We start from the raw sequence: 25,576 nt of genomic DNA, 5'->3' as shown, positions 1-25,576 counted from the left end.
AACAGTTGACTGTTGAAAGAAAATACTTTCTTTCAGCAATATTGAAAGAAAATATGGAATACTTTGGACAACACGGAACTGTTTATTTTTACATCTTGCCTACACCAATATTACCAAGATGCTTATCTTTTTCATGTTCAAAAAGAGACTGAGTGAGAGTCAGATTCACAGTCTAAACACTGAGGAAACCGGTTCAACTATTTTTGCTAGAATAAGCTGTTGAGATATATCACACCATCTGTTCTATGTTTTAAATACTTTCAGACCTTCCATATACTGATCCTTACAACGAACAGTTGCTGAATTACCTACAATGCAAAGTTACTAGAGAGCTCTTTATAATTCAAGTTCAGTATTCAAATGTTATTATAATCTGAAAATTCATTGTGATAGTAAAAAAAAAAAAATATTTCTTTTGTAACATATGTGCCCTGCTCCCAATTAAATCCCAGTTATTATAAGTTTTCCCACTGATAAGAGGAGGGGACTGTTTTTTCCTCAAGTATCTTAATGCAGCACCCTTCAAGTCATTTAGTTCCATGAAAACCTGTAAAAGTTACTGATTGTCGAGGAGTCTCTTGATAATTAACGAGGTAGTAATAAAGCTATTCATAAATATGGAAAATAAAGTGATTTTAGATGGAGGCTAGTGAATTTACAATTTTTGCTATTTCTATTTGCTATAGACTGCAAATAAAAGGTAGGACTTTCATCTTATCAGTAGAAAAATAAGAAATGCAGTTTAATTATCGGGCAAATATTTCTCAAAAGGAACTGTAAAGTAAAATATTACAACAGAAACATAGATCAAACTAGCAACCACTTGAGAAACCTATTTATATTACAAATTCATTCAGATAAAAGTTTATCTATTGCACTACATAGCCCATAAATTGTATACTTCCTGTTGTTTTTGAAGGTATTTCCATAGATCTTCACTCGCTCTGTGTTTCAGAACTGTGCTTTGAACCAAAGAAAAGTACATGTTACAGTACAATGACATATCCAGCACACAGAGCTGAAATTTGTAGTGGTGAACAGTAAAGCAATAGTTAAAGGGTTGTGCTTTTACTGCTGTGCTTCAATGCTGCAACAATGCTAATGCAAGTCCACCCCTGCTATGTGTAATTCCAATAGAAGGAATGCTTAGAGACAAGCAGAATTCATATGCCAGAACATGAACAAGACTTGAAGAGACTAATTTAACACCTTTTTCTGTATTTTTTTTTTTTTAAAGGAGAATTTTAAGACTGAAATAAAAACAGCAGGGAGAGGGGACATGATTAGGAGCTCTAATTCCTTTAAAGGAATTTATCTTTTTCTTGTTTTGAACAGCACTGCTAAGAGGTAACAACTGCTCACTAACTAGCTTGATACAGGACATAATTTTAGAAGTCAGTGTCTGAAACAAAACCATTCACTAGATGTACATTCCACCGAAACACTTCAAATGTACAGCTGCCGAGTACCTCAACAGCAGGTGATAGTGCTCAGGAATCACAAATTAGATACAATGGCTTTGACAGTTTATGTGAGTATATATTTACACTGCATTTTATATTGTTACTTCTGAAATAGAAGCAGAAGCAACCCAGAAATTAAATATTAAAATATACGTATCAGATGACTTATTATTAATGTAAATTTTTCTGACCCTCAAGAAATAAATTTGTGGTTTGCATTACCTAGCTTGTATACACAGGTTCAAATACTGACAGAATATTGAATATTCAGACCAGCAAATATACAAAGACAGTTCTCAAACACAATCTTCTCTTGTCACTAAAGATATGGCTAAAATAAGTAACATATCCAGCAATCTTGCAACTTGATAAATCATTAAATTGGCAGTATTGATGGTTTCCCAATTGAAAGTTTAATCCTGGTACTGAGCCAGTGGCATTAGTTTAAAAAACAGCTGCAGACCAAATATTTATGGCTAAAGTTCAGAAATAATATCCTGTAACAATTAGCTTCTTTATTATTGTGTATCCTGTAGACTTTCCTCTTATTTAGCCAAAAGCGTTTTAGGATTTGAGAACCAAGAAGAGCATGAAGAAAGCAATCCTTTCTTATTTTCTTTTCTAACCATTATAAGGTTCTTGTGCAACTCAAATAATAATTTCTAAGCTTGAACCAGTATTTTCCTTTACTATTCTCAGCAGCACAATATCAAACATAGCTCTTGTGACTTTTCTTCCCCCTCCCCTTACAAAAACAAAAAAAAAATCCCCCACACTGACACTGTACTAGGCAAAACATTTCTAAACTTTAGGGCGTGATAGAAAACAAATTTCTTCTCATACTCTCTTGACATGAGCTGTATCAGCAAGGGCAATAAAATGAAGTTAAAACCAGTCCACATTATACAACTACTGGGTACAGACAGGGTTAACAATTTCACAAACTAAAATGCTGACAATTCCTCCCCTCCCCCCCCCGGTGCAGGTATGGTGGAGCCCATTACTGTTGAGATACAGAAGTATGCAAAGTCAAGATCAAACAAAAAAGTTATCAAATGGAAAACTGTCTGAGTCTCATTATCACTTAATAATGGTGCCAAAAACTCATGTCATCGGTGCAAATTAAGGAAAACTATGGAAAATGTGACTGGGATGGATTAAACGAGGTTTTCATCAGGCTACACAGCAAAGTACAAGAAACTGGATAATTACTTCACCTAAAAAGGACAGCAGAAATGCCATTATATAACTTCACAGTCTATTTATTATCAGGCTAGCACAAACAAGCACAAGACCCAGAAAAGCGTTCATTAAACCAAGAATCAGGTGTTTATTGCCAGAAGGGAGCACACAGACACTACATCTCCTACTGCTGCTGCCTCTTCTACCACACTCACTCTGCTACTGCCACTCACCTCACTGCTGTGAGGGGAAAGAAGCCACAGCTCAGGTGTGTTCCCAGATTCAGTTTCTGAGAGTGTGTTCCCTACTGTTCCTCAAAAGATCCTTCTGCTCCTATATGGCATGTGTTTTATCCCAAAGTAAAGATTAAAACTCAGTATACAGCCAATAACATGTAACTACTACATGTCACTGACCATAACACATTTGTTGCTGTTTGCTTGTCCTGTTCTTTCTTGGTGATATTTAAAAAGTTGCTCATAAAAAGTGGGCACGTAGCAAGGAACACAAGAGCCTTTAGTATATTTTCTAAGGTTGTGTGTGAAGACTGGAATCATGTTCCTCCACAATCGCAATACAGATAAAATGATCATGAAGTTAACTATTAAAAGACGTAACCCCAGGTACTGCTAACTAGATGTTATTAAAAGATACAGACTAATCTCTGAAAGTTTGAACAATTGATCAAACTTTCAAGTATAGGAGTTATAGTTATTAATGTCATCATAATTTCGTTGATTCACTCAAGCTATTTTAAATCTTTTCTTGAAATTAGCTAAAGTGAACCCATACTAACAAAGATGGCCAATACCTCCATCGCTACTCATTCCCCATACATAACAATAACTTAGGATAATAAGTGAGGAACGCAGGGAGCGGAAGACCTCAAGTTTATAATTTTTAAAAGAAAAATGTTCAGAGAGTTATATTATTTATGCCTAAAATACTCTAAATTCAAGAGTCAGAGATTAACAACACAAGTTATTTATATTGAAATCAATCAATATCTTTTCAAGTCAGCAACTCAAACTTACACCAGAATACCAGAATAGTCACCACAAACGTGTGAAAAAACAGTCAAACATTTTCTTTAGTTGTACCAAGAGTAATAGTCTAAAAAAAAAAATTAAAGAAAAAGAAAAGAAAATAGCATTAAAAAAAAATACACATTATTGTAGCAGAAATTTTCCACGATAGCTTTGCCATTCAAATCTGAACAAAAATCCCTATTAAAATGACCTGGGTTTAGCAGTGTTCATTGCATGGCATTTTGAGTTGAATGAGACATAACCAGAAGGTCACAAATATTGATTTTGAACAACCAATAGAAAATAACATTTTTTTTTTCTTTTAAAGAATCACAGAGAACATTATCAAGATTTAAAACATCTTAGCTGCATAATCATGTGTCTTACAACAAAAGGTCACAGTGAGTTATGTAGGCATACTTTGGCCTAAAAAGTTTAATTTGTAAACACATTTTTTTCTTTTGAATCCTTGCCACTAATCTCTAGGCTTTTATAAACTTCTTCTAAATAACACCTTCTACCATCCATCAATATCCCCTACACCTTCTTATTTTTTCCCTTGTTATCTTTCACAAACTACAGTAGTGAACACCAGATAGACATACAAGCCTGCTCATGGTTCACTCACTGGCAAGATTCAATCAAAATGATCATAGAATATCTTGAGTTGGAAGACACCCATAAGGATCATCAAGTCCAACTCTCTGCTCTTCACAGGACTACCTAAAACTAAACCATAAGACTGAGTGTCATCCAGACATTCCTTGAATTCTGACAGGCTTGGTGCCATGACCGCTTCCCTGGGAAGCCTGTTCCAGTGACCAGCCACCCTCTCAGTGAAGAGCCTTTTCCTAGTGTCCGATCCAAACTTCCCCTGATGCAACTCATTCCATTTCCCTGTGTCCTATCACTGGTCACCAGAAAGGGGAGATCAGACCTCACCTCTACTGCCCTCCTTGAAGGAGTTGCACGCTGCAATGAGAGGGCACCCCTCCGCCTTCTCTTCTCCAAGCTGAGCAAGCCAAGTGACCTCAGCCACTCCTCCTAAGTCTTGTCCTCAAGACCTTTCACCATCTTGGTTGCCCTCCTCTGGACACACTCTAATAGTTTGATGTCCTTCTTATCTTGAGGTGCACAAAACTGCACACAATGCTCAAGGTGAAGCCACGCCAGTGCAGTGCGGAGTGGGATGATCGCCCCCTGTGACCAGCTAGCTATGCTGTGCTTGGCACACTCCGGGACACAGTTGGCCCTTTCGGTTGCCAGGGCACATTGTTGACTCATATTCAACTTGCCATGGACCCAAAGCCCCAGGTCTCTTTCCGCAGGGCTGCTCTCCAGCCTCTTGTCCCTCAATTTATATGTATAACCAGGGTTATCCTGTCCTAGATGCAGAATCCAGCACTTGCTCTGTTTAAATTTCATATAGTTGGTGATTGCCCAGCTCTGTAGCCTACACAGATCTCTCTGGAAGGCCTCTCTACCCTTGAGGGAGTCCACAGCTCCTTCTAGTTTAGTATCATCTGCAAGCTTACTTAAAGTACATTCAACTCCTGCATCCAGAATAGAGCTGAATCTTCCTCTGCTTTTTCATGACAGAAAAGACGGCAGAAATCTATCCCTTATGCACACCTTTTCAACATCAGGGAAAAAAACAAACAAACAAACAAACAATGACAAAACAAAGAACCAACAGCTAAAATATTTAAAATTTTTGCTGTGGAATGGGGTCACTTTCTCACCTCTTCTGCCTGAACAAGAAAGCGAAAAGTCTGGAATAAAGCTCCTACCACCTATCTTATTCTTGCAGATAAGTTTGTTTGCTTTTTCCCCCCGCAATATTATGAACATTCTGATTGCAGAATAGGTCTCCAGAATTTATTCTATGCTGCACATGTAGCCTATATTTTGGAATTTATATCAAAACACAGTATCTTCAGATAACACCTGATTAATCACAATCAGCTAATTTTGTTTAGAGGAAAGCTATAAGCAGGAAGACATACACCGTGCTATTTTTAAGAGGAAGTTAGTAAGGTTACATAACCTGTGAAGACATTATCAAGCTTCATAGACAAGATACAAAGTCAATTAATCAAAACAGGAACAAGACAATTTTGTCAAACTACTTTGGGAACTTGTGTATAAAATAAGAATTTCTCAAGATGCAAGGACCCAGAGGATGGGTTTTACAGGAGATGCTTAGTGTTTTAAGATGCATGCATCATCAGTATAAATATAATTGGCTAGGGCAGGGCTTGTTAAGTTCACTTGCTTAAAAACTTAGCAAAGTGCCTGCTTTAAGATGCAGTGCTGATGTAAAAAAGCATTCCTACTAGTCAATATAAATGAGCGAAATAGCAAGAATCGTCATCACTGCACGAATCACAATACAAAAGCCTTAAACTTGTACAACATGGCTTATACTATACAGGAAATACTTAAACATGGTCTGTACCTTAGCCACTTTGGTGATTGAAATGGAGATCAAATTCCAAAATGATGTTTTAAAAGCTGCTTATGGGGCAAACTTAAAATATTAATATCCTCAGAAACAAACTGACTACTTCTCATGGGACAGACTTGAAATATCAGCAACCTCAGAAACAAACGAACTTCATATATAACCTTGAAAACCAATGTTTGGCTGAATAAAAATATTTACTTTTCAAAATGCAATTGATAACCTTTAAACAGATAACTAGGAAATCCATGTTATCAATCATCAGTAACTTCAGAACACACACAAAAAAAAAAAAAAACCCAAAACCTTTCTTTTTTGACTACTGTATAAGGTTGCAGAAGAGTAGGGTCTTATTGAATAGTAGCTTCCCTTCCACATAATATTTTCAAAATATCAAGACAGCAAATATTTAATCAACAAAAACAAATTTTAAAAGTGTTCACAAATTATGCGTGCTGTTTTAACAAAATGCATACTCCCTTTTTGTTCTAATATAGTAGCACTTAGAAGTTTTTATTAAGTTAACAGCCAGAGAACAGAGTTTTGTTACATAATATGCTCTTAAGAGATATTTGAGTATCTAATTAGCAGAGGTGACAAATATACAAAGTAAAATTACAGAAGTTGTATGCTGGAATACTCAAACAACATTCCTTACTTATGCACTAGAAATTCTACTTTTCAGTCTGGGAACAGATTTACTATCATGAACCAAATTGTTATAGTTTCACAAATTCATACATTTTCAAATAGGTACAAAATTTACTCTTCCTTTGGAAAGGTTTGCAGTTTTTTATTTGTAGAGGGGAAAAAAAAAAAAAAAAAAAAAGCACCACAATTTACAGCACTGAATAGCAAATAATTACAGCAGACATTTGGAAAAGCAACAATGTTTGAATTTTTTAGTTGTTGGCTAAACAACTGCAAGCATCTTTGCCAAAAGCAGAATAAAACACATAATCTAAAGTGAATTTTGCGTACAGAAAATAACTTATTCCCTAATTTATTTGAAGAAGAAAGTTCAGCCATTTGTAGCAAAGACTATGACTATATCGATTCAGTTATGCAACCCAGTTTTCAATTGCAACCTCATTCAGAGTTTACAAGCTGCATCTCATGCTTTAGCACGTAGCAAGCCTGTTCCTCCTTCAGTGGTTCACACAAATTCAGTTCTAGAGATGAAAGATAGCGCACTAGCAAGCGATGCTGTACTGGTTTTACTGTGCATTTCTTCCACAAGTCTGACTACAAGTACCCCATACATTGTTAGTACAAGGGGAACTCTCTGACTGCACCCAAGACAGGTACTCAGGAGGCACTCTCAAAGCTTTCACCTACCAGGTGGCAAATCCTTGTCATCTTTGACTCTCAAGTCTTACTGGCTGCTCCAATTGTGAGAACTGTTTGAGATGCTCCTCGTTTAATTCTACACAGGGCAAAATGTCACCATCCTGAATTCAACCATCTCCTCTAATCATTTTTCACTCCAAAAAGCAGTCAGATTACAGAGCAGAGAGCTTTATGATGTTCAACTACAGCATAAGCAGGTTTTTTCATACCTTTCTCTTGGGTAAATATAAGGGATACAAGGTTGTTATTCAATTTTGAGACATGCCCTACTACATTTACATATTATGAGACTATATTTACATATTACGAGACCCATTTTTATACTCATTTTTACATTTAGATAAATTCTGGTTCTTCCCATCAGAAACTCACCATGAGGTGAGACACCAAGAACAGCATAAACATATAGAAAATTGCATTTATTAGTGGCTTAACAGGAAAACGTATGGAAATATAGCATATGGATCATGGTACGGAAAGACAGTCTGTATAGATGTATATATACATAAAAAGGAAATACAACAGCTGTTCAACATCGCCTTGTAGTAAAGAATGATTTAAAAACATTCTCTGAGGGAAAGTTACTTCAGCTCTCAGCAATGCAGAAAGTAGAGCAGAGAACATACAGAAATGGAGAAAATTAAAAAGATCATGTGGAAACCAGGAACCTTTCAAACATGACTGCATACGGAAGTAGAAAAGATATTGTTAAAGTAAAACAGGCAAGTCTATTACATATAAGTGATATGAGTCTTCATCCTGATAAAATTTCAATATACAAAAGATGCATAAGTCATACTTTAAAGATATGAGTATCTAGAGTTTGAATACACATTTTGATTATGTATTAAAAGGTAATTTGTACTCATGATCTTTTCAGAAGGTATAAAAGCTGGGGATGCTCTAAATCTTTGAAACAGAAATCAGCTACATATTGAGACACCTTTAATTCATTGCACGCACATTAAAACTCTGGCCCCAAAGCTGGAAAAAAATTGCTTTACAGCACGTACACGCAGGCAGTTCTTTCAGTTTCTTTCAAAAGAGCACAAAGCTAACATTAAAACATAAATAAACACAGGATTTTTGCAAGATAAATCATGAACTGAAGAAAATGTTAAATTCTTAAGCAAAGTCAAATTGATTTACAATCAAATGCATGGAAAATTTTTTTTCCACTTAGAGAAAAGAACATAATTTCTACTAACCTTCAGGATCGAGGAGTTTCTCTATGCCCAGGTGTTGCCTGGCTATGTTGAATGCATGGTCTAATCGCTGTACAGGTGACTGCTGAGAAGCAACAGCATTCCAATCAAATAGGTCTGGTCTAAAGCAAAAATAAGAGGAACAGTAAGTTTCATTTTTTTTAATATGCAATATGATTTAATTATATATTTCTACAGTTATCCATCAGCATCAGCTACTAGTTTTTTATTTTCTTAATGAAAGAAATTGTTCGATCAGCTCTGAAACTAATGAAGCTTGGTTTCTAATGGGTTTGGCATCCTATACTCATCCATGTCCATCACCATCACATTAACCACATTTCTTATTCATGACTAAATCCCAACAGCCTATAACTTCATGCCCCCAAACCACCCATTTTCACCCCATAGCGTTCTGCTCCTGCTCCCCTCCTCTAGTCCTGAAGAGTGCCTGGGAGAGAAGGGTCATGTGCTGTAGGACAGGTAACTGCTGAGGTCATTTTGCAGCCTTCCTGGTCTCCAGCCACCAGTTTTTCACTTCACCTCACTTCCTGTTTCTATGAATGTAATGGTTTCCAAGATTCCCAGTTTGGTGTTATATCTGATTTAAATCGGTCAACAGGTTCAAAAATTCATGACCTGGGAATGCACACAGCGTAGTTGCCCATGACACTTCTCCTACCAAAACCTTTAGAAAGATACACACTTTTCAGATGAGTATAAAACTGTGGTCCAATGACAGGTTTTTCTCTGATAAGAGCAAAAGAACTACAGTACAATTTAAATGCTCTTGCAGGAAAATACAGAGCAGCCAAAACTGAATTATTGCTCAGATACGCAATCTGAGCCCTTGTATCATCAGTTGCGCTATTTGCAATATAAATAATTTTAATACACTGTGATCTTTGGCATTTCATCTAAGAGTTATCCATTAGGACATCAAATTTGTTATCAGGCACTCTGGAAAAAAAAGTTTAATCAGGTATTCTGTAATGAATGTGCATATAATATGCAGAAAAACAACTACACTACTTGTGACTTTGATACAGTGTCCTAAATCAGAAAACACTTAAACGCATAATTTTACCTACAAATAAATCAAATGTCACTTACACAAATTAAAATGTTGTAATTAGTTATGACAGATTTACTTACATATTTATTAATTTTAGAAGTTCACTTTAAACAGTCTTCCATAATCATAATAGATAGCAAAATGTTCACTACATCTTACTGTATTAACTTCAAGAGACCAAAGTAAAATGCCATTGATGCAATAGTAATTTCCCAGTTATGCACCTTTGCTGTCCAATTTTTTTCTGAGGGGAGCGACTTACATAGTAACAATTAAGTTATCCTAAAGTATTTTGCTTCTCTTTGCAGAGGTTCTTAAACATTAATTAAAAATAGAATTTTCTCTTTCCCACACACGGAACAACTTCAAAATATTAAATTTGGCTGGGGGTAGGACAGGGAAGGGATAGGAAACTTAAGAGCCGATAAACTCTGTTTCTAGTCATGGATGCGTTAAAGTCTGTGATCTCATAGACTGGTCTGTGTACCAGAACACAAGCATTTTCAGAATACACATTATGTCTGCACAGTTTTCTCCATCGTCCTTGTGCTGGGTATGACTGGGATGGACTTCATAGAAGTCCTTACGATGCTGTGTTTTGGATTTGTGGTTAAAACAGTGTTAATCAAAACCCAATTGTTTTGCTGTTGCTGAACCGTGCTTATACAGGATTGAGACCTTCCCTTTTTTCCCCCACCTCTGACTCCCCTAAGCAAGCAGGCTAAGGGGGAAGCCGGGGGGGGAGAAGATGCTGAGTTACTGCCTTTGCATCACTTGTTTTTCTTCATTTATTAAATGGTCTCTATTTTGACTCATGAGTTTTCTTGCTTTTGCTTTTCCTATTCTCTTCCCTGTCCTGGGGGAGCAGGGGGAGAAGCAAGCAAGTGGCTGTGTGGGTGCTCAGCTGCTGATTGGGGTCAGCCCACCACATTCCTACACAGGCATACGGATCTTCTTCAATTCTTTATTCTCTCCAGACTTAACACTTTTTGGCTGGCGTAGGATGCATGCGCTCACGCATCAGATTTAGCAAAAAAAGAGAATACTGTAGTAACCACAAAGCTATCTATTGACTTTCTTAAAACACTCTGCAAGGCTGTGTTGCACAAATACTACAGAGAATAAGGGTGTAAAAAGATTATTCAGTGACAAAAGCTTTCAGGACAAGAAAAGCAAAGAATGATATCTGAGGGACTACCTGCCCCCCCAAAAGGTTTTTGCAGGGATTTGGTTTGAAGTCCTAATCACACTTGTGCTGCTCAGAGCAACCCATTATCTTCACACAATCATGACTCATTTGGCAATATAAGATTTTATATACAGGAACGTGGTTTCTTCCAACCAGTCAGGACTCCACTGGGCAAGAACAATAACATCCAGAATTATTTATTAAAGAATGACAAAAATATTGTCTTGTTCCTCTTGAAAAACCTCTGTCATCATTAAGACTATCTTAGATGTTCAATTTCATCCAACTTCTCAATTGCATAATCCAGGAGGATATTTTTCAGTTAATGTGTCCAGATGGGCCAAGTTGTTTTTTTTTTTTTTTTTCCCCATCTTCTGCTTAGGTAGGATTCTCAATATAAGACACAGAGAATGATTTTTTTTTTTTTTAAACAAACAAAAAAAAAATATCAAAACAAACCCACACAAGTACTTAAACATAAACGTTTCAATAACAAAGTTTCAGATAGCATCATGTTGTATAGCACCTTGGTTGAATTTGCATGCTTATTAGCTCTACTGCATATATTTGTCCCAGCGTAGAGCATACATAGCATCTCTCTTTTTACACTTACTACAGATGGCAAAAATTTGAACCCTCTGAGACACAGCTATAAAAGAGAATTAGTAAGCTTCCATAAGTCACTGAAAGGTTTCTTAGGAATTTTCCTAGTGTTGTACATAAAGACTACAGCACAGATTCCAATACAACACAAAAGCATATAGCCGCCTACTGAAATTCAGATCTGACAAGCATCAACTCAATTTAAAAAAAAAAATAAGTAAAAACTCAAAAAGTTCTCCCTATTCCAACAGCAATTTAACTTGCCAGATTTTCCATTTGTTGAAAGTGTAATAAGTAATTTAGCAAAAGAGTTTTGCTTCAGCTAAAATGGATGTGTGCTCGCTATGGCTTCAGCTAAGATGGGTATATGCTTGCTATGCGTTTGGAAAAGGGATAGTGTTAGATAGGATATCAGACGAAAGCAACAGTTGAAAGTACCGAACCCTTGCAAAACAAAGGGTGGTGTTAACCACAGAAGTGTAAAGAATGAAGAAGCCACAAGGAGGACATGGTGATAAAGACTCTGACCCTCCCTCCAATCTGACCCTCCTATCAAGAGGGCTCAAAAATGAGCCACAGGAGGAGAAATCCCCCGTGTAACTCCCAGTGCTGTAATAAATATTCTTTGCTCCACTGAATTTGCCCCAGACTAAAATTCAATATAGTGAGTGTATTTCTCACAAAAGGATACTTGAGTATACACGTTTCAGTAGCACCATCATTAGAATACCAGTGCCATAATGCCAGCTTGAAGCATCATCTTCTCAGTGCGATGTGCCTAGATGTTTCACTGGGTATATTTACACAGCAAAACTGCCAAGTACAAATGCAGGAGATATTACAGCCTAGAATATTAAGAATTGTGGTATATGGCACAGAGCTCTTAAAAATCCCCGAAACAAGACTGAAACAGAATTTCAAACAACAACTACTATTAGCTTTCTAAAAAGTTTTAAATGCAGGGTTGAGCAGGTGTGAAATAGTAGAGAAAAGAAATAAAATGGAATACTGATTCTCCACCTTCATTTGCACTCTCGGTATTGTTCAAATTGTACAAAGGGAGACGAAATTTGTTCTCATGTCTGCAGCTTGGTTCATGTCTGACAGGGAATAAAGCCAAGATGACATAACTAGCAGTCTTCACTCCTCTCCCTGAACACATAAAAGCACACACATGTTCAAAGAAGTTAGAATTAACTAGAACACATTGAATTCCATCTAGCTGCTCACTGATCAGGTAAAGCACTAATCTTTTATTATTTTTATGACAAGATCATGGAGAGTCAAAATTTAAAGGATTAAAGGCTTAAATGGAGAAGTCCTGTATTGCAAAATCAAAATTTATATCAAGCACAAAGTAATTTTTCTACCTGCAGCTCTTTCCGGAAACGAGGAGGAGAGGAAACCAACCCAAAATACATTTGCAAGGAAAATACTTGGTCATAAAGTATAAAAGGGACTTTCCCACCCCACCCAATTACATAATTTATGGTGGAAATATATCAGTCAGGGTAAGAAAATTGAATCTAGACTATACTAAGGCCAAACAAATCCAGACAGATGTCTATGAAGAAATTAAAGTCATGGATAAGACAAACCACAATTACTACAGAAAGCAACAGGTTACCACCTGATTTAAAGCAAGCAACTAAACAAAACTCAGAGGCAGCAGACAACTATGTCCAGTAACTCCAGCCCACCACAGTGCTCTGTTCCCAGCTGCAGCCATTATCAGAGATACATCTTCAAAGTTTACTCTTATTTTTCCTGAGAGACCACCTGCTAAATCTCTGTCAAAACCAGAAAACTAGTTTTCACGACTGCAGATATCGATATTATAACTAAATAACCTCCACAAAACTATAACCAGTTAAGAAAAAATAAACAGAATTTCTGGGGGCTGGTCTCTTTACTTATTAAAGAACATGTTTATTCATTCAAATAAGTTTTTTTCCATATGAACCTGATGTTAATTCATCTAGGATGCATATGCCTGATGAAACCTGAAGAGGTAATGAATTTTGCAAAGGTGTAGATTCAAGAAAAGAGAGGAAAACAAAGTATACACTCCAGAGGGAGAATACTGAAGGAAAGAAGTTAAACATTTTGAAAATACTTTAACATCACAGGATGTATTGTTTTCATTTCTTCAGCATTTCTGAAGTGACTCATTTCTAAAGTATCACAAGCCTTTAAAACAGCCACCTTTATAATTTATGGAACTTTTGATAAAAAATAATTACACAAAGGTAATTCTGAACATCACAAAGGAACATGATGCCGATTTTAATAGGCCATTTTCTTAAACTATATTAGCTAAAGTTATAATGCTATTAAAATCTGGATAAAATAATTTAGCAAAAGAGCAACTTACAGATCCATTTCACAAAACCTTTCCGTCAGTGGATGTAGAAGGGAGCCACATTATATCATAGAAGTTACCATCTCCTTTTCAAGAGAAAAGTTGTGGCTTTGTTGTTGCTCTAGCTCCAGACAAGAAAATCTTGTATGTGTCTTCAGCACTCTCACAATCAAAACAAACCAGGAGCCAGTAACTACCATGTAAGTGACTTGTTACAAGAAAAATATTTTCATACCTCATCATGCTATTGCTTTTGCTTCTACTGTTCCTTTCACTTACTGAAGACAAATTTTTGCTTCCCCAATCCAGGACTTCTTTTTAATGCCATTTTCCTTCTGCCCTCCCTACTCCACCATCCTGAAGCAGAAACAGCTGCAGTGAAGCGCTCATTTCTAAGGCAGTCACCTGGCCTAAGTTCACGCATTTTAAAGAAGCAAGGAGGAAGCTAATGAATGTCACTTGTTCCCACTTCAAAATAATGATTAAAGGGACAGGAGAAAAAAAAAAAAAAAAAAAAAAAAAGCCTCAACAAAGTTAGAGGAAAGAAGCAAAGCTCTCTCCGATACCCACCTGGAGGAAAAAGATTACAAGAGGTAAACAGGGAAAGCTCTCTGTGATCTGGAGCCTGAAATAGAGACTGACCTCTCTTCCTTAGCAAAATATTTTAGTTTCTGTATGTTCCTAGGGTGATGCTGCCACTCCACCGTTGCTGACTTGTTTATTCAGTTCAATGCAGAACATACCGTTCAAGGAACCATATCCTAAGACTATCTTTATATTCTGAAGATTTGCACCCTGGGCTTACGGATGTGCCCTTGTAGCTTGGCAAGTAACCCCTGCTCTGCTGCTCCTCCCACTTTAGCAATTGCTAAAGAGCCTAAATGTCTATAGAGAGGTGGTGATTACACAAATGGGAATATCTACTCAAAGTATCCTCTTTGTAAAATGACAGAGAAAGGGCATTATGAAATATCTGGTTAAAACAAAGCAGCCGTAAGCAAGAGAATGGCGGGTTAAAAGACTATGAGAGATAAAGCTTCCCATTAAGTACTGCTCTCGCAGTGTATTAAGCCTACATAGTTAGCGCTTCATGCTAGTCTTACTTTCTTTTAACCCCTTCAAAGAGGCGCTGAGGATATTAATTCAGATACAAATTACACACTACTGTCTGAACCTCTAAAAAACCCCAACAGGTACCGATCACTGAAAACATATAAAAGAAATGAGAATATCACCACTGTTTAAAGATTGGTTTGGTTTTGTTTTATTATTTGAGACATGCAGTTATTTCATTACTGTCAACCATCAAAGTAAAAGGAGCCATATTAGATCTTTTTGGTGATTCGTGTAAAGCTAGTATCCTCTCCTTAATAATAGCATTTAAACCTTCAACATCTCAGGAGTTTAAAGAATTTCTGAGTTGGAGTCTTGTTGTAATAAGTAATTTAGCAAAAGAATTTTGCTTCAGCTAAAATGAATGTGTGCTCGCTATGGCTTCAGCTAAGATGGGTGTGTGCTTGCTGTGCGTTTGCAAAGGGATAGTGTTAGATAGGATATCAGACGAAAGCAACAGTTGGAAGCACCCAAACTTGCAGAACAAAGGGTAGTGTAGAAGGCTAAGATAACCACAGGAGTGTAAAGAATGAAGAAACCACAAGAAGGACATGATGATAAAGACTTCAAGCCTCCCTCCGATGCCTACCAGGAAGATCCCTGAGGAAGCATAGCACCTGTGCCGCTGGAAGGGAGGAGGCGTGCTTGGGGGTGGGTTGCATTCCAAGAAGGCCTTGATTATGTAAATTGGGGGGTGGGTCGCATCTCAAGAACTCATTGATTAGGTAATTGAGGGTGGGTTGTGTTCCGAAAACTCATTGATTATGCAAATTATGTTCCAAGAAGAAACATGAATAAGTATAAGCAATACAAAATAAAAACAAGCGTTTGTAAAGGAAAAATGAGCCACAGGAGGAAATATCCCCCGTGTAACTCCCAGCGCTGTAATAAATATTCTTTGCTCCACTGAATTTGCCCCAGACTAAAATTCAATACAGTGAGCGTGTTTCTCACGTTGTGCTTGTGCACATATATTGTTGTGGGAATTCAACAAGGCTGCCTTAAGTTTTTTCCCCCTCCATTTTTGAGTTTTTTGCATCTGAACAGTGAACGAAGATGATTTAGTACTATCTAGGATGTTTTTGGAGGGCAGCTACATAAAAAATAACTGTGGTATAAATAGAAGAAAGACCAAGGTGTAACAACTTTCCAATGTGTTTATTCCTTGACAATGAGGACCTCAACTACAACAAACATAATGATACTTTCTATAATACAGTGTTCGTCCTCAAATGTTTCCCACAATTACTCAGGCTCACGTAAATTTACTCATGTAAATACTATTTAGCAATCAAATGAAGATATACTTAGAAGGGCACACGAGCATGATGTAAAAGAGGCTGAGGTGTTGGTTTTTTGCTTTTTAAAGACCAGATGGACACATGAAATACATTGTTAGTAGCAACGCCAGAGTGTGTAAATACCAAAACCAAGAAGAGAAGTCCGTCTCTCCTTCTGCTATTCTTCTCCTTCACCCCTCCCTACCCTCAAGAGAAGCTGCCCACAGACAAAACTAGTGCAACAAAAACGTAACAGAGGCTGTAAATTGAGGCTGAACATGATAGCTGTTGAAAGATAAACCAAAGACACAAAAATGACTGTAAACACAACATAATATATACTGTTATTTATTTAAAGTTTATATGTATTTCCTTCAGAATTATTTGCCATTATCTGCTGTGAGCTGCAAAAAGCTAAGTTCGCAAAAAAGTTAATTTCATTTCCCTAAAATCACAGTAAAACAGTGTGACTAAAAAATTTCCTACTTACTGTATGTAGTGCTTTCTAAAAGTAGAATATTAATTAGATCTATTTCTAGTAAGTTACAACTTAAAAATTGGAGTGCTCAGTCCATATTTCAGATATAGAGACTACAGTGTAATTCGGATGCATTTATTAAAAAAAAAGAATTGAATTATTTTTAAAAGAAATCTAATTGTAAAAGTACTAGTGTGGTTTAGACACAGCATGACTAACCAAAGCATGTAGTAACTGATCTTAATAGCTTAATACTTTATGCCAAAACCCATTCTTAACATACCATAAAAGTATTATGAAGCACTGCTTTTAAAAGCAAATGAAATAGGACTGAGCTTAGAAAAGAAAATGTAGTGTTTGCATATTGGGAGAGACTGATTCCTATAGATGTCAAAAAGATATTACTTTAATGCTACCAGGAAATCTTCTGTGACTTTCGGGGAGCCTAAATACTATGCAAAAAATTGGCTAGCATCATTCTTTTAGTGTTGGAGAGATTTCTGTTTGTTTTATTGGGGTTCTTTTTGGTAGCAGACAGTCTAGGAATAGCGCTAAATTTGGCAAACAATACACACACCCGGCACCAGGTCCACCATATGAGTTCATTAGCATACCAGATTTTCAAACTATGGCCAGCCTTTTTTCTGACTAATTCTGCTTCCTTTCCTGAGAACATCTAAATGTGATGAAGACTGTGCACACAAATTACACCCTGAGGGTGAACACAGAAGGCTCATGGCTTACCTCTGAAATACACCTGAAGGAAGGGCTAAGTTCAAAGACTTCAGTGTCAAAAGGAAAAGATACTTTTTGCAGTAAAGACTGTTTTTCACAATTAAAACATGAAAGTCTTTTCACTTTCAAGAATGCTGAACATGTTTTCAACCTTTAAAAAATAAATTTTCCACCACTGTATGTTATATACACACTAGGTTATTTCCTAAGTAACCATAAAGATGAGTGCAGCTGTTCCGAAGAGCAACAAATCTTGTTTTTCTTCAAGATCCCATTTCAATACAAAAATTGCTGGGAGAAAGAGAGGTACTAAAAGGTATTGTAGAAAGGGATAATAAAGAAGGAGGAAAAAAGACAAGGGAAAAAGTGAATTAATGAAATAGGAAGAAATAAATTCAGAGGAAGACAGGAAAAAGAAGAGAACATCTGAACCAAATTTTACGGAGAACACGGAAATGGAAGAGAAAGAAGTAGAATGGGAGAACTGGGGAAAAAGAAAATCAAACAGGGAAACCAGAGGAGCTAATTTCAAAAGTGTTTGTCTTCAGAGGGCTTATCATTCTATGTATGTAAAACACAAAATATTAATAAAGCATAGGATGTGTGAGACACCAGGTTTCTCTGAGACTTCATGTAAACCAGTATTGATCAACTTTTATCAAGTGTACATTCAAACTGTCAACTTTAGGCACGAAGCCGAGACACTCTGACACCTAGCAAGTAGTTACCTGCATTTCAGATTGACCAAATTAGGCTTCAATGTTTCTATGGAAGGCTTTTTATTCTTATAGGATAGAATTAGGTGCTCCTGAACACTTACAGTGTCTTAGTTTACTTATTTTATTGATGGCATCTTGAATTTTGAAGGGCAATTCAGTGCTCCCGCATACTGAGCATGAAGTGCAAACTCATCAAAAATCAATATAAAGGATACACTAAGCACAGAGGTTCATCTTCAAAATGACTGTCTCAGGGCTTCAGAGAACATTAGGTCCTCCTCAGAGACTTTTGCAGAATGACTTAGTGATTAAAGTCCAGAAGAAGGCAACTGGTGAGTCTTGGAGTCTTGCAGATTTGCCTCAGGGAATCTGAATGCACACTCGGCATTTCCCAGACGAGTGCATTAACTACTGGGCAAGATACAAGACTTCCATGGAGTAATTCTTTTTCGCTTCTATTGAAGATAGATTCACTGTGCAGAAAACTATTCAAGATTTATGGCATCAGACACAAGAAGAGTAATAGTGAGATTAAGTTTTGCAGCCCTCTTTTAGAAAACCTGAACAAAGTGCATAAATCGTAGTAAGCAGGAAACAAATGTTCACCACTGGTGAACTTTGCACTGAACTAAACACAGCAGCGCATAAAGCATGATGTACAGACACTTACAGATTTGCCTAGACCATCTCAATGTGGCAGCTACCTCAATGCCATCTCAATGTGGCAATGTGGCAACTACCTTCCCCAGCCAGGGACTGCTCCTGAATAAGAGCCTCTGTTCAGACTCCTGAAGCTCTTCTTACAGAGAGAGACAACAAGGAATTTCTGATTACTGATTTCAGACACCAGATTGTGTTAAATGGTCCTGTAGAGCAGGCAATCGGAATATCTCAGTATCAGATACCCTAATCAGGAAACAGGCAGTCTGACATTGTGTCTAGGTGAAAAGACATGACACCATTTTGGACTTCTCCTGCACTGATTTGCTGAAAATGAAATCAAGGTAGTTACAATGCCATGGAATACTACTGGTTTTAGCCTTTGAGACTACAGTACTACTTAGTTATCCAATGTAATTTCAGCATAACTATTTTTTGCCATTTTTTGAAATGAAGTATTTTCCCTTTGAGGTGTACCTATTTTTTTCTTCCCCACCTGTATTCAATACAACAGAGGCAGGACTGTATCACCAAAAGTAGTTAAGAATCACTCAGTCCTTTTCATATCACAGAGTTCCTGTGTGACTTAAGTAACCCGGTGTTACCTGGTGTCAGAGTTAAAACCAGCATTTCCCCACTTAATAAGGCTGTGTATAGACAATGTTTTAGGAAGATGAAAAGGTATTAATGCCCACAAAAATTATGTGTAAGCTCCCACACTGTAATAGAGCTTACACAGAGGTAAGTGATGCAGACAGAAAAGTATCCCACACAAGGCTTTTTTTTTTTTTTTTTTAAATCATCTACAAGTAGGGAATTACATCTTTAGAAAAAAAGAGATTCATTGATTTCTACAGCATAATTACATTCTTATATACAGGTCCATCAGTATGAAACCACTTATGAAATGAGAGACAGAGCAAATTAAAATGAGAAATGATCATCAGTGGAAAAAACAAAAAAGGTAAGATTAGGGAGTGTTTGGAAAAAAAACACCAAACCACACTTTAATGAATGACCAATGAATAAAGTAGTTATCAAAAGCTAGCAACATAGTCACTATATTTCAGATCTTTTCTTATTTAATTCCCCAAACTCCATTCTCCTAATACCTGCCTAAACACTTGCACCAATACCAAGATGGTGTGAGCGTATCAACCACAGGGTAACAGCAGGATCGTGGGAAAGCCAGCTGTTAACGTTATAAATACTGAATGCAGGTGAGAGACATATACAAAGACCTTTTAGAGTATAATAAATTCTTCCTTAAGGTAGTGCCTCATTTCTAACATTACAAGCAAAGAATGCTTGTAATTGAAAATTCCTGGACCTTAGTTTAGTCAGATCCATTCAAGGATCCCAGGTATACGCAGGGTGAAAAAATGGACTCACAGCAAGGGATGCCTCCTGTGGATAGTGGTGTAAGGCATAGCTGCTGTAAATGGCTGTCAGTGCTAGTCTTCGGACTACAACAGCAGTAGACTTAATCAGACAGTTTCATGAGCCAGTGAAAATTTCAGAAAAATATCTGCAGCTGTTTACTGCCTAAACTGGAAGGCATATATTGTCTCAGATTATGCTTTTAGAAGTATCTTGCCTTATTTTATTTTAAGCCTTCAATGAAACTAAAAGAATATGGCCTGACTTGTACTAATACCTGGTAGATCCCTGTTGTCTCTTACTAAAGAGAACATACTGATTTAGCTGTTCAAAAACTCAACTCTCACTGATAATTTGGAGCAGACCACCACCTTGCAGGACAGCCCCCTTTAGCGGAGAGGTATAGAAGTGGGAGAAGAGAGATCAAGAGGCTTACCACACTGCAAAAAAATAAGAACTGCTTTAAAACCAGTAGTGGCAAGAACTAGACCTTTAAGACAGATTGGCTTGCGTGTCTTCCTTAAGCCAAGAACACAGAACCAACTCTGACTCTCTAAAGCCGAGTTTTATACACCATAGACTACAACAAGAAAACTTCTGAGAGAGGGTAAAAACTCAATTCAGCTGGGGAAACAACATGAAAGATTTTGAGAACAAAGGCTACCTTCTCCAGCTGTGTCCTTCCGAGGCAAATCCATACTTTCAATCCAGCGACTGTCAGAGACATTCAACAAACACTACACATTCCCCCTCTAAGTCCCCAAAGGAAAATCTCCTTCTCCCTCTAGGACAACCTCGAAGGTTTAGTTTTGGATCTCTTCCTTGCTCTTCTCAAAAGTTTCCAAGCCTATACTCCTCGAGACTATCTACTCGGTATATAGAATGAAATTCCAGAAAAGGTTCTTCACTGAGCATAATCGGTTGTGCCGTGAAAAGCCCAGACCCTCTTCCTCCACAAGAGGATTCAGCCCAACACCAAACACAGCCCCTAGGTCAAAGCGAACAGGCAGCCATTTAAAATAATGCTGAAAACCCCATGCAGGAAGCAGCTAAAACCCCCCACATAAGAGATACACCACCCTCAAGCCCTGTCACTGCTGTCTGTTACAAGCTGATGAAAAGTTAGTTTTCCTACCTGTGACTGTGAAGGAGTGCGTTGAAAGCCAATCCATCAGACCAGCTACTGGTGAAATTGATAACATTGACCTGCGGGTAATTACGAGTCGATTGGCGGACCCAGCTCAGCAGAATCTTTTCACTGTTTGTCTGCTGCAGTCCAGCCATGATGTTTTTCATTACATCTTTGACCTGCAATAAGAGAATAAGAGGCAGAATATCATCAATGATTGAACTTACTCATTAAAGCTGACTTTTTTTGGTTTTGACCGAAAAAAAAAAACCTTAAAGAAAAAACTAAGTAATTACAGAACATACTTGGTGTCACAGTATAATGACAGCAGTCAACTCTGAATGCTTAAAGACAAGTGATATTCACTTGTGGGTCACCATTGCTGATGCATTCAGTACATTGATCCCTGTGCCACATGAGACTTTCCATGCATGAACAGAGATGGCACATTTGTTTGCATCACTTATGGGAACAGAGTTCGTTCAAACTAAGTATTTCTCCTTGTAGTTTTCTTTGCTTTGGAAATATATCCTTAGTTAATATGAGACCTTATAGTAAAAGTTGATAAAATGACTAAAAGTATTATTCTCTCATTAAGAAAGTTGAAATAAGTACCAAGGCAAAACAAACGTGCTCAGTGCACAGTAGGTAATGTTTTTGACATGAACGTGCTAACTATATTTGCATACATGCACTTGGATGAAAAGTGAATTTCGTTGCATGTATTAAGAGAGTATTGGATTGTATTTTCATTTTTAATTTTTTTTAATGATTAGTTAATATTCTTCTTTCATTAGAGAAAGCAAACCATCCTACAGTTATTACTTTACAAAAAGCCATTAATTCTGAGAGCTTCTAAAAATATGAACCTGAAGTTTGACATAATGGAGTCGATTATGTATTTCTCAGCAACTTCTTTACTAGTGAAAGAGCACCAAAAACTTCTATTAAGTCCTTAATTGATTTTCTTGTAAAGTAATCCCTTTTAAATCATTGTTTTCTCCGTGTATCTTGTAAAGAGTTGTAGCTCTTTTAAAATACCCTTAAGATATAATTTAACTCTAAAGTTGCTTATTGTTGCTTATTCGCTTACGAAGTATAGAATTTCATTATAATTCTCCATGTGAATTGCTCCGCAGCCAGTATCGGTCAAAAAACAACATTCAGTGCAGAAGCTACTTTATGATAAAGGATGGACCACTTTGAAATTGTAAAACCATAAGTTATCGTGCAGAAGCTGTAATCTCAGAGAATAATCAACAACAACAAAAAATAATCAATTACTGTGATGCTGTAGAAAAAAAAGGATACCGTTTTATTGTTCAGTCTAGTAAGTTGCTTGCTAGTTTCACAGCAATTAATTCAATCATTTGAATAAATGAAGCTATAAATTACTAAAAGAATGCCTTGCTTTTACGTCTCAGATGCATACTACCCAAAGAGTATCAATACCTTCAATTTTCCTTTTGAGACTTAGGTATAAAGTTAACTTTAAATGTTATTAGTTTCTGAGTCGGGATGACAAACTGATCATCTCTAAATTTCATGGGACACATTCCAGACTTTAGCCTGAGATTGTTATTTGGACCAATGAAAATGAATATAAAATTCAGTCAAATAAGAATAGCAGCATTTTATAATTGCCTCCGTTTCTACACCAGGAGGCAGAAAGTAGAGTTTAAGAAAATTAGGAAATAAACTCTTTAGTTTTGCTTCATAGGTCTGTGTGGGTATTTTGAGTTTCTCATTAATATTTTCAGTGTCTTCATTATTGAGAGCTGCCAAAGTAATTTCCATAATTCAGCAAGAAGCTAGGAGATTTGCCACCTGGATTTCCAGACAGAAATCCCTCACTACTATCAAAATATAAAAAGTTGCTTTTCATAAATCCATGTGTTAAAAAGAAAAAAGGTTTCAAGGTTAGCATCTCTTGCACCAATCTTAAACAATATGAAATACTAGAAAACCTTGAAATTATGGTAATGGAGATTATTCAAGCCAGGGTTTCATTGTTCATTTTGGATTTTTATCATTGCTTGTATTTGCAAAAGCAGATTTATCTGACTATTGTAGGCAAACTGTAACATTTGAAAAATTCAACACACATTCTTATAAAAGGATAACTGAAGGAATGCAGAAACAGAAGATTTAGAAATAAAAAAGTTCATAACATATAGAAAAGATCAAGTGTTTGAGTTGACCTTAACGTAAGAGAAAGGAGCAATAAGTATGAACAGAGGAAACTAGCAAAAACAATAAAAGAATGGGCCATCAGGAAGGCAATTATTCGGAAGAATCCAGGTGATAATTTTCTTTTTGATTTAAAGACACAAAGCCAAAAAACTTATCATTTATTGCTACATTTGAGTAAACGAATACAACATAGCTTCAAACTCATCTTGTTGAGTTTAATAAGCTGACAATGGATAAAGATTTTCTCTCATTTTCCTGTGTTTCTCTATAGCAGTGAAGACTGTTAAATTTATGACTTTTTGTTATCTCCTAGGGAATGGTAGGCATCTAAAATAACAAAATAAAAGTGTCTGGTCTCATCTTGAAGGGTGAGGTCATTTCCTATTCAGTGAGAAATGGTGGGAAACTCCACTTCTACGACTGGTACCACCTTGTTGTCCCAAGTGCCCCGAGGGGCGCTGCCATCCCTCCCACCCCACCTGGCAGCTTGGCAGCACCATGCCACGCCATGCCATGCCACACCACGCCAAGTCGTGCCGCTGTGGACGCAGCACCAATGCTGCCTACAGGATGGCTGGGCCCGAAGCAAGATCAGCATCTGAGCAGAAAGCAAGATCAGCATCTGACATCAAGGTTAGAAGGAAGTTTTTGAAGGCTTCTTAGTTAAAATGTACTCTTCAGAAAGAGGCTCAAAAACTACAGCCATTTCAAAGTGTCTAGTAGGCTCTGCCTCTTGCTGTCAGATGATAAGTTGACCTCTGATACTCATTTCTTTGTTACTTCTGTTTCCCAGTACAGTATATCCTGGCAGGAAACAAAGCTTTAAGTGGCAGGAAACTCCAACTTCCAGAGAACAGAAATACTTATTCTTCCTGGGGGATGGACCTATACTATGGCAATAAGAAAAGATTCAGTTTTGAATAGAAGGGGGGAAAGGGCAACACAGGCACCACCACAGATAACTTCTGAAATGTTAAACTGCCAAACAGAAAGCTGTGAACAGAATGGGAACACTGCTATTCTTGTCACCACACTGAGAAGCGGCCAAAGGCAGCGCGCCCAGGCCTGGCCCATGGCGGCAGTGGACCTCTGATCTCCCTGCTGTAGGACCACATCCCGGGGTCTGTGCATGCATCGCTGTGTGCACAGAAAGTAACTAGGAACACTGTCTCAGGCTTGCCCTACATCTGTTTCACCTGAACCCATCACTCAGGCACATAACATTTTATAAGACCAGCACTTGGTTTCAGGATGCCAGCCCCGTGGAGAGAGGGAGGGAAGAAGGAGGGAAGCTAAAAGAGTTATTGTCAAAGCAAGGTGTTTTCATTTTTCCCAATCAAATAGGGATCTTAAAGCTCCCTGACAGAGTGGCTTAGTATATTTTACTAGCTATATTTTAGGTATTCTGATTGCATAGATTCCTTTTTTATAGCTGGAATCCACTAAACTCTTTCAAAGCACATTTTAAAGAGCTCTTTTAAGAACTTTTTCATAGATGTTCAAGGCACCTATCAAAGTAAAGGATCTTTGCTCATTGATTCAAGGTGGATTGACAGAACTGTTAGTATTTAATTTCTACCATTATAATTCAAAATAAAATGAAATGGTAATTCCAATTAAAATAGTTCTGCAACAAGAACACAACAGACGTGATGCTTTTAATAGGCATCCAAATGAGACTGAATGTTGAAATGCACTTTGCTCTAAAATACTTGCCTTATGTATATGTCTATTATTTTGCTTTTTTTCTGAAGAAAGTCAGGATATTGGCTGTGACTTTTAACAAATTTTTTAGGTTTTTTCTTCATGCTCTACATGAAAATAGTTTTGCTATTAAAAAAACCCAACAAAACACTGAGACATAGAATGTTTTTCCACTTAAAGAGTCTTTGTCAAACCTAACAGTTCAGAAATTAATTGTTTAATTTTGTTTTTACTTAAATGTTAATGGAGCAGTGAGGCTGGGAT

At 37.0% G+C, this 25,576-nt stretch overlaps 1 protein-coding gene across 2 annotated transcripts in view; it reads right to left on the bottom strand.

The window, feature by feature from the left end:
* The window catches only part of DMD (dystrophin), a gene marked incomplete at both ends in the record, with an annotated part of 1,177,430 nt that overhangs the window by 920,860 nt on the left and 230,994 nt on the right, over positions 1-25,576 (bottom strand). For both annotated transcript variants that reach the window (XM_082480534.1, XM_082480533.1), the window contains 2 exons: positions 8,696-8,814; positions 21,422-21,594. In XM_082480534.1, coding sequence (XP_082336660.1) covers positions 8,696-8,814; positions 21,422-21,594 — 292 coding nt within the window. The remainder of the gene's footprint in view (positions 1-8,695; positions 8,815-21,421; positions 21,595-25,576) is intronic.

Source organism: Vanellus vanellus (genome assembly GCF_965231255.1).
Source record: "Vanellus vanellus genome assembly, chromosome: 1".
Classification (NCBI taxonomy): Eukaryota; Metazoa; Chordata; class Aves; order Charadriiformes; family Charadriidae; genus Vanellus; species Vanellus vanellus.
This window is presented reverse-complemented; position numbering and strand designations above follow the sequence as displayed.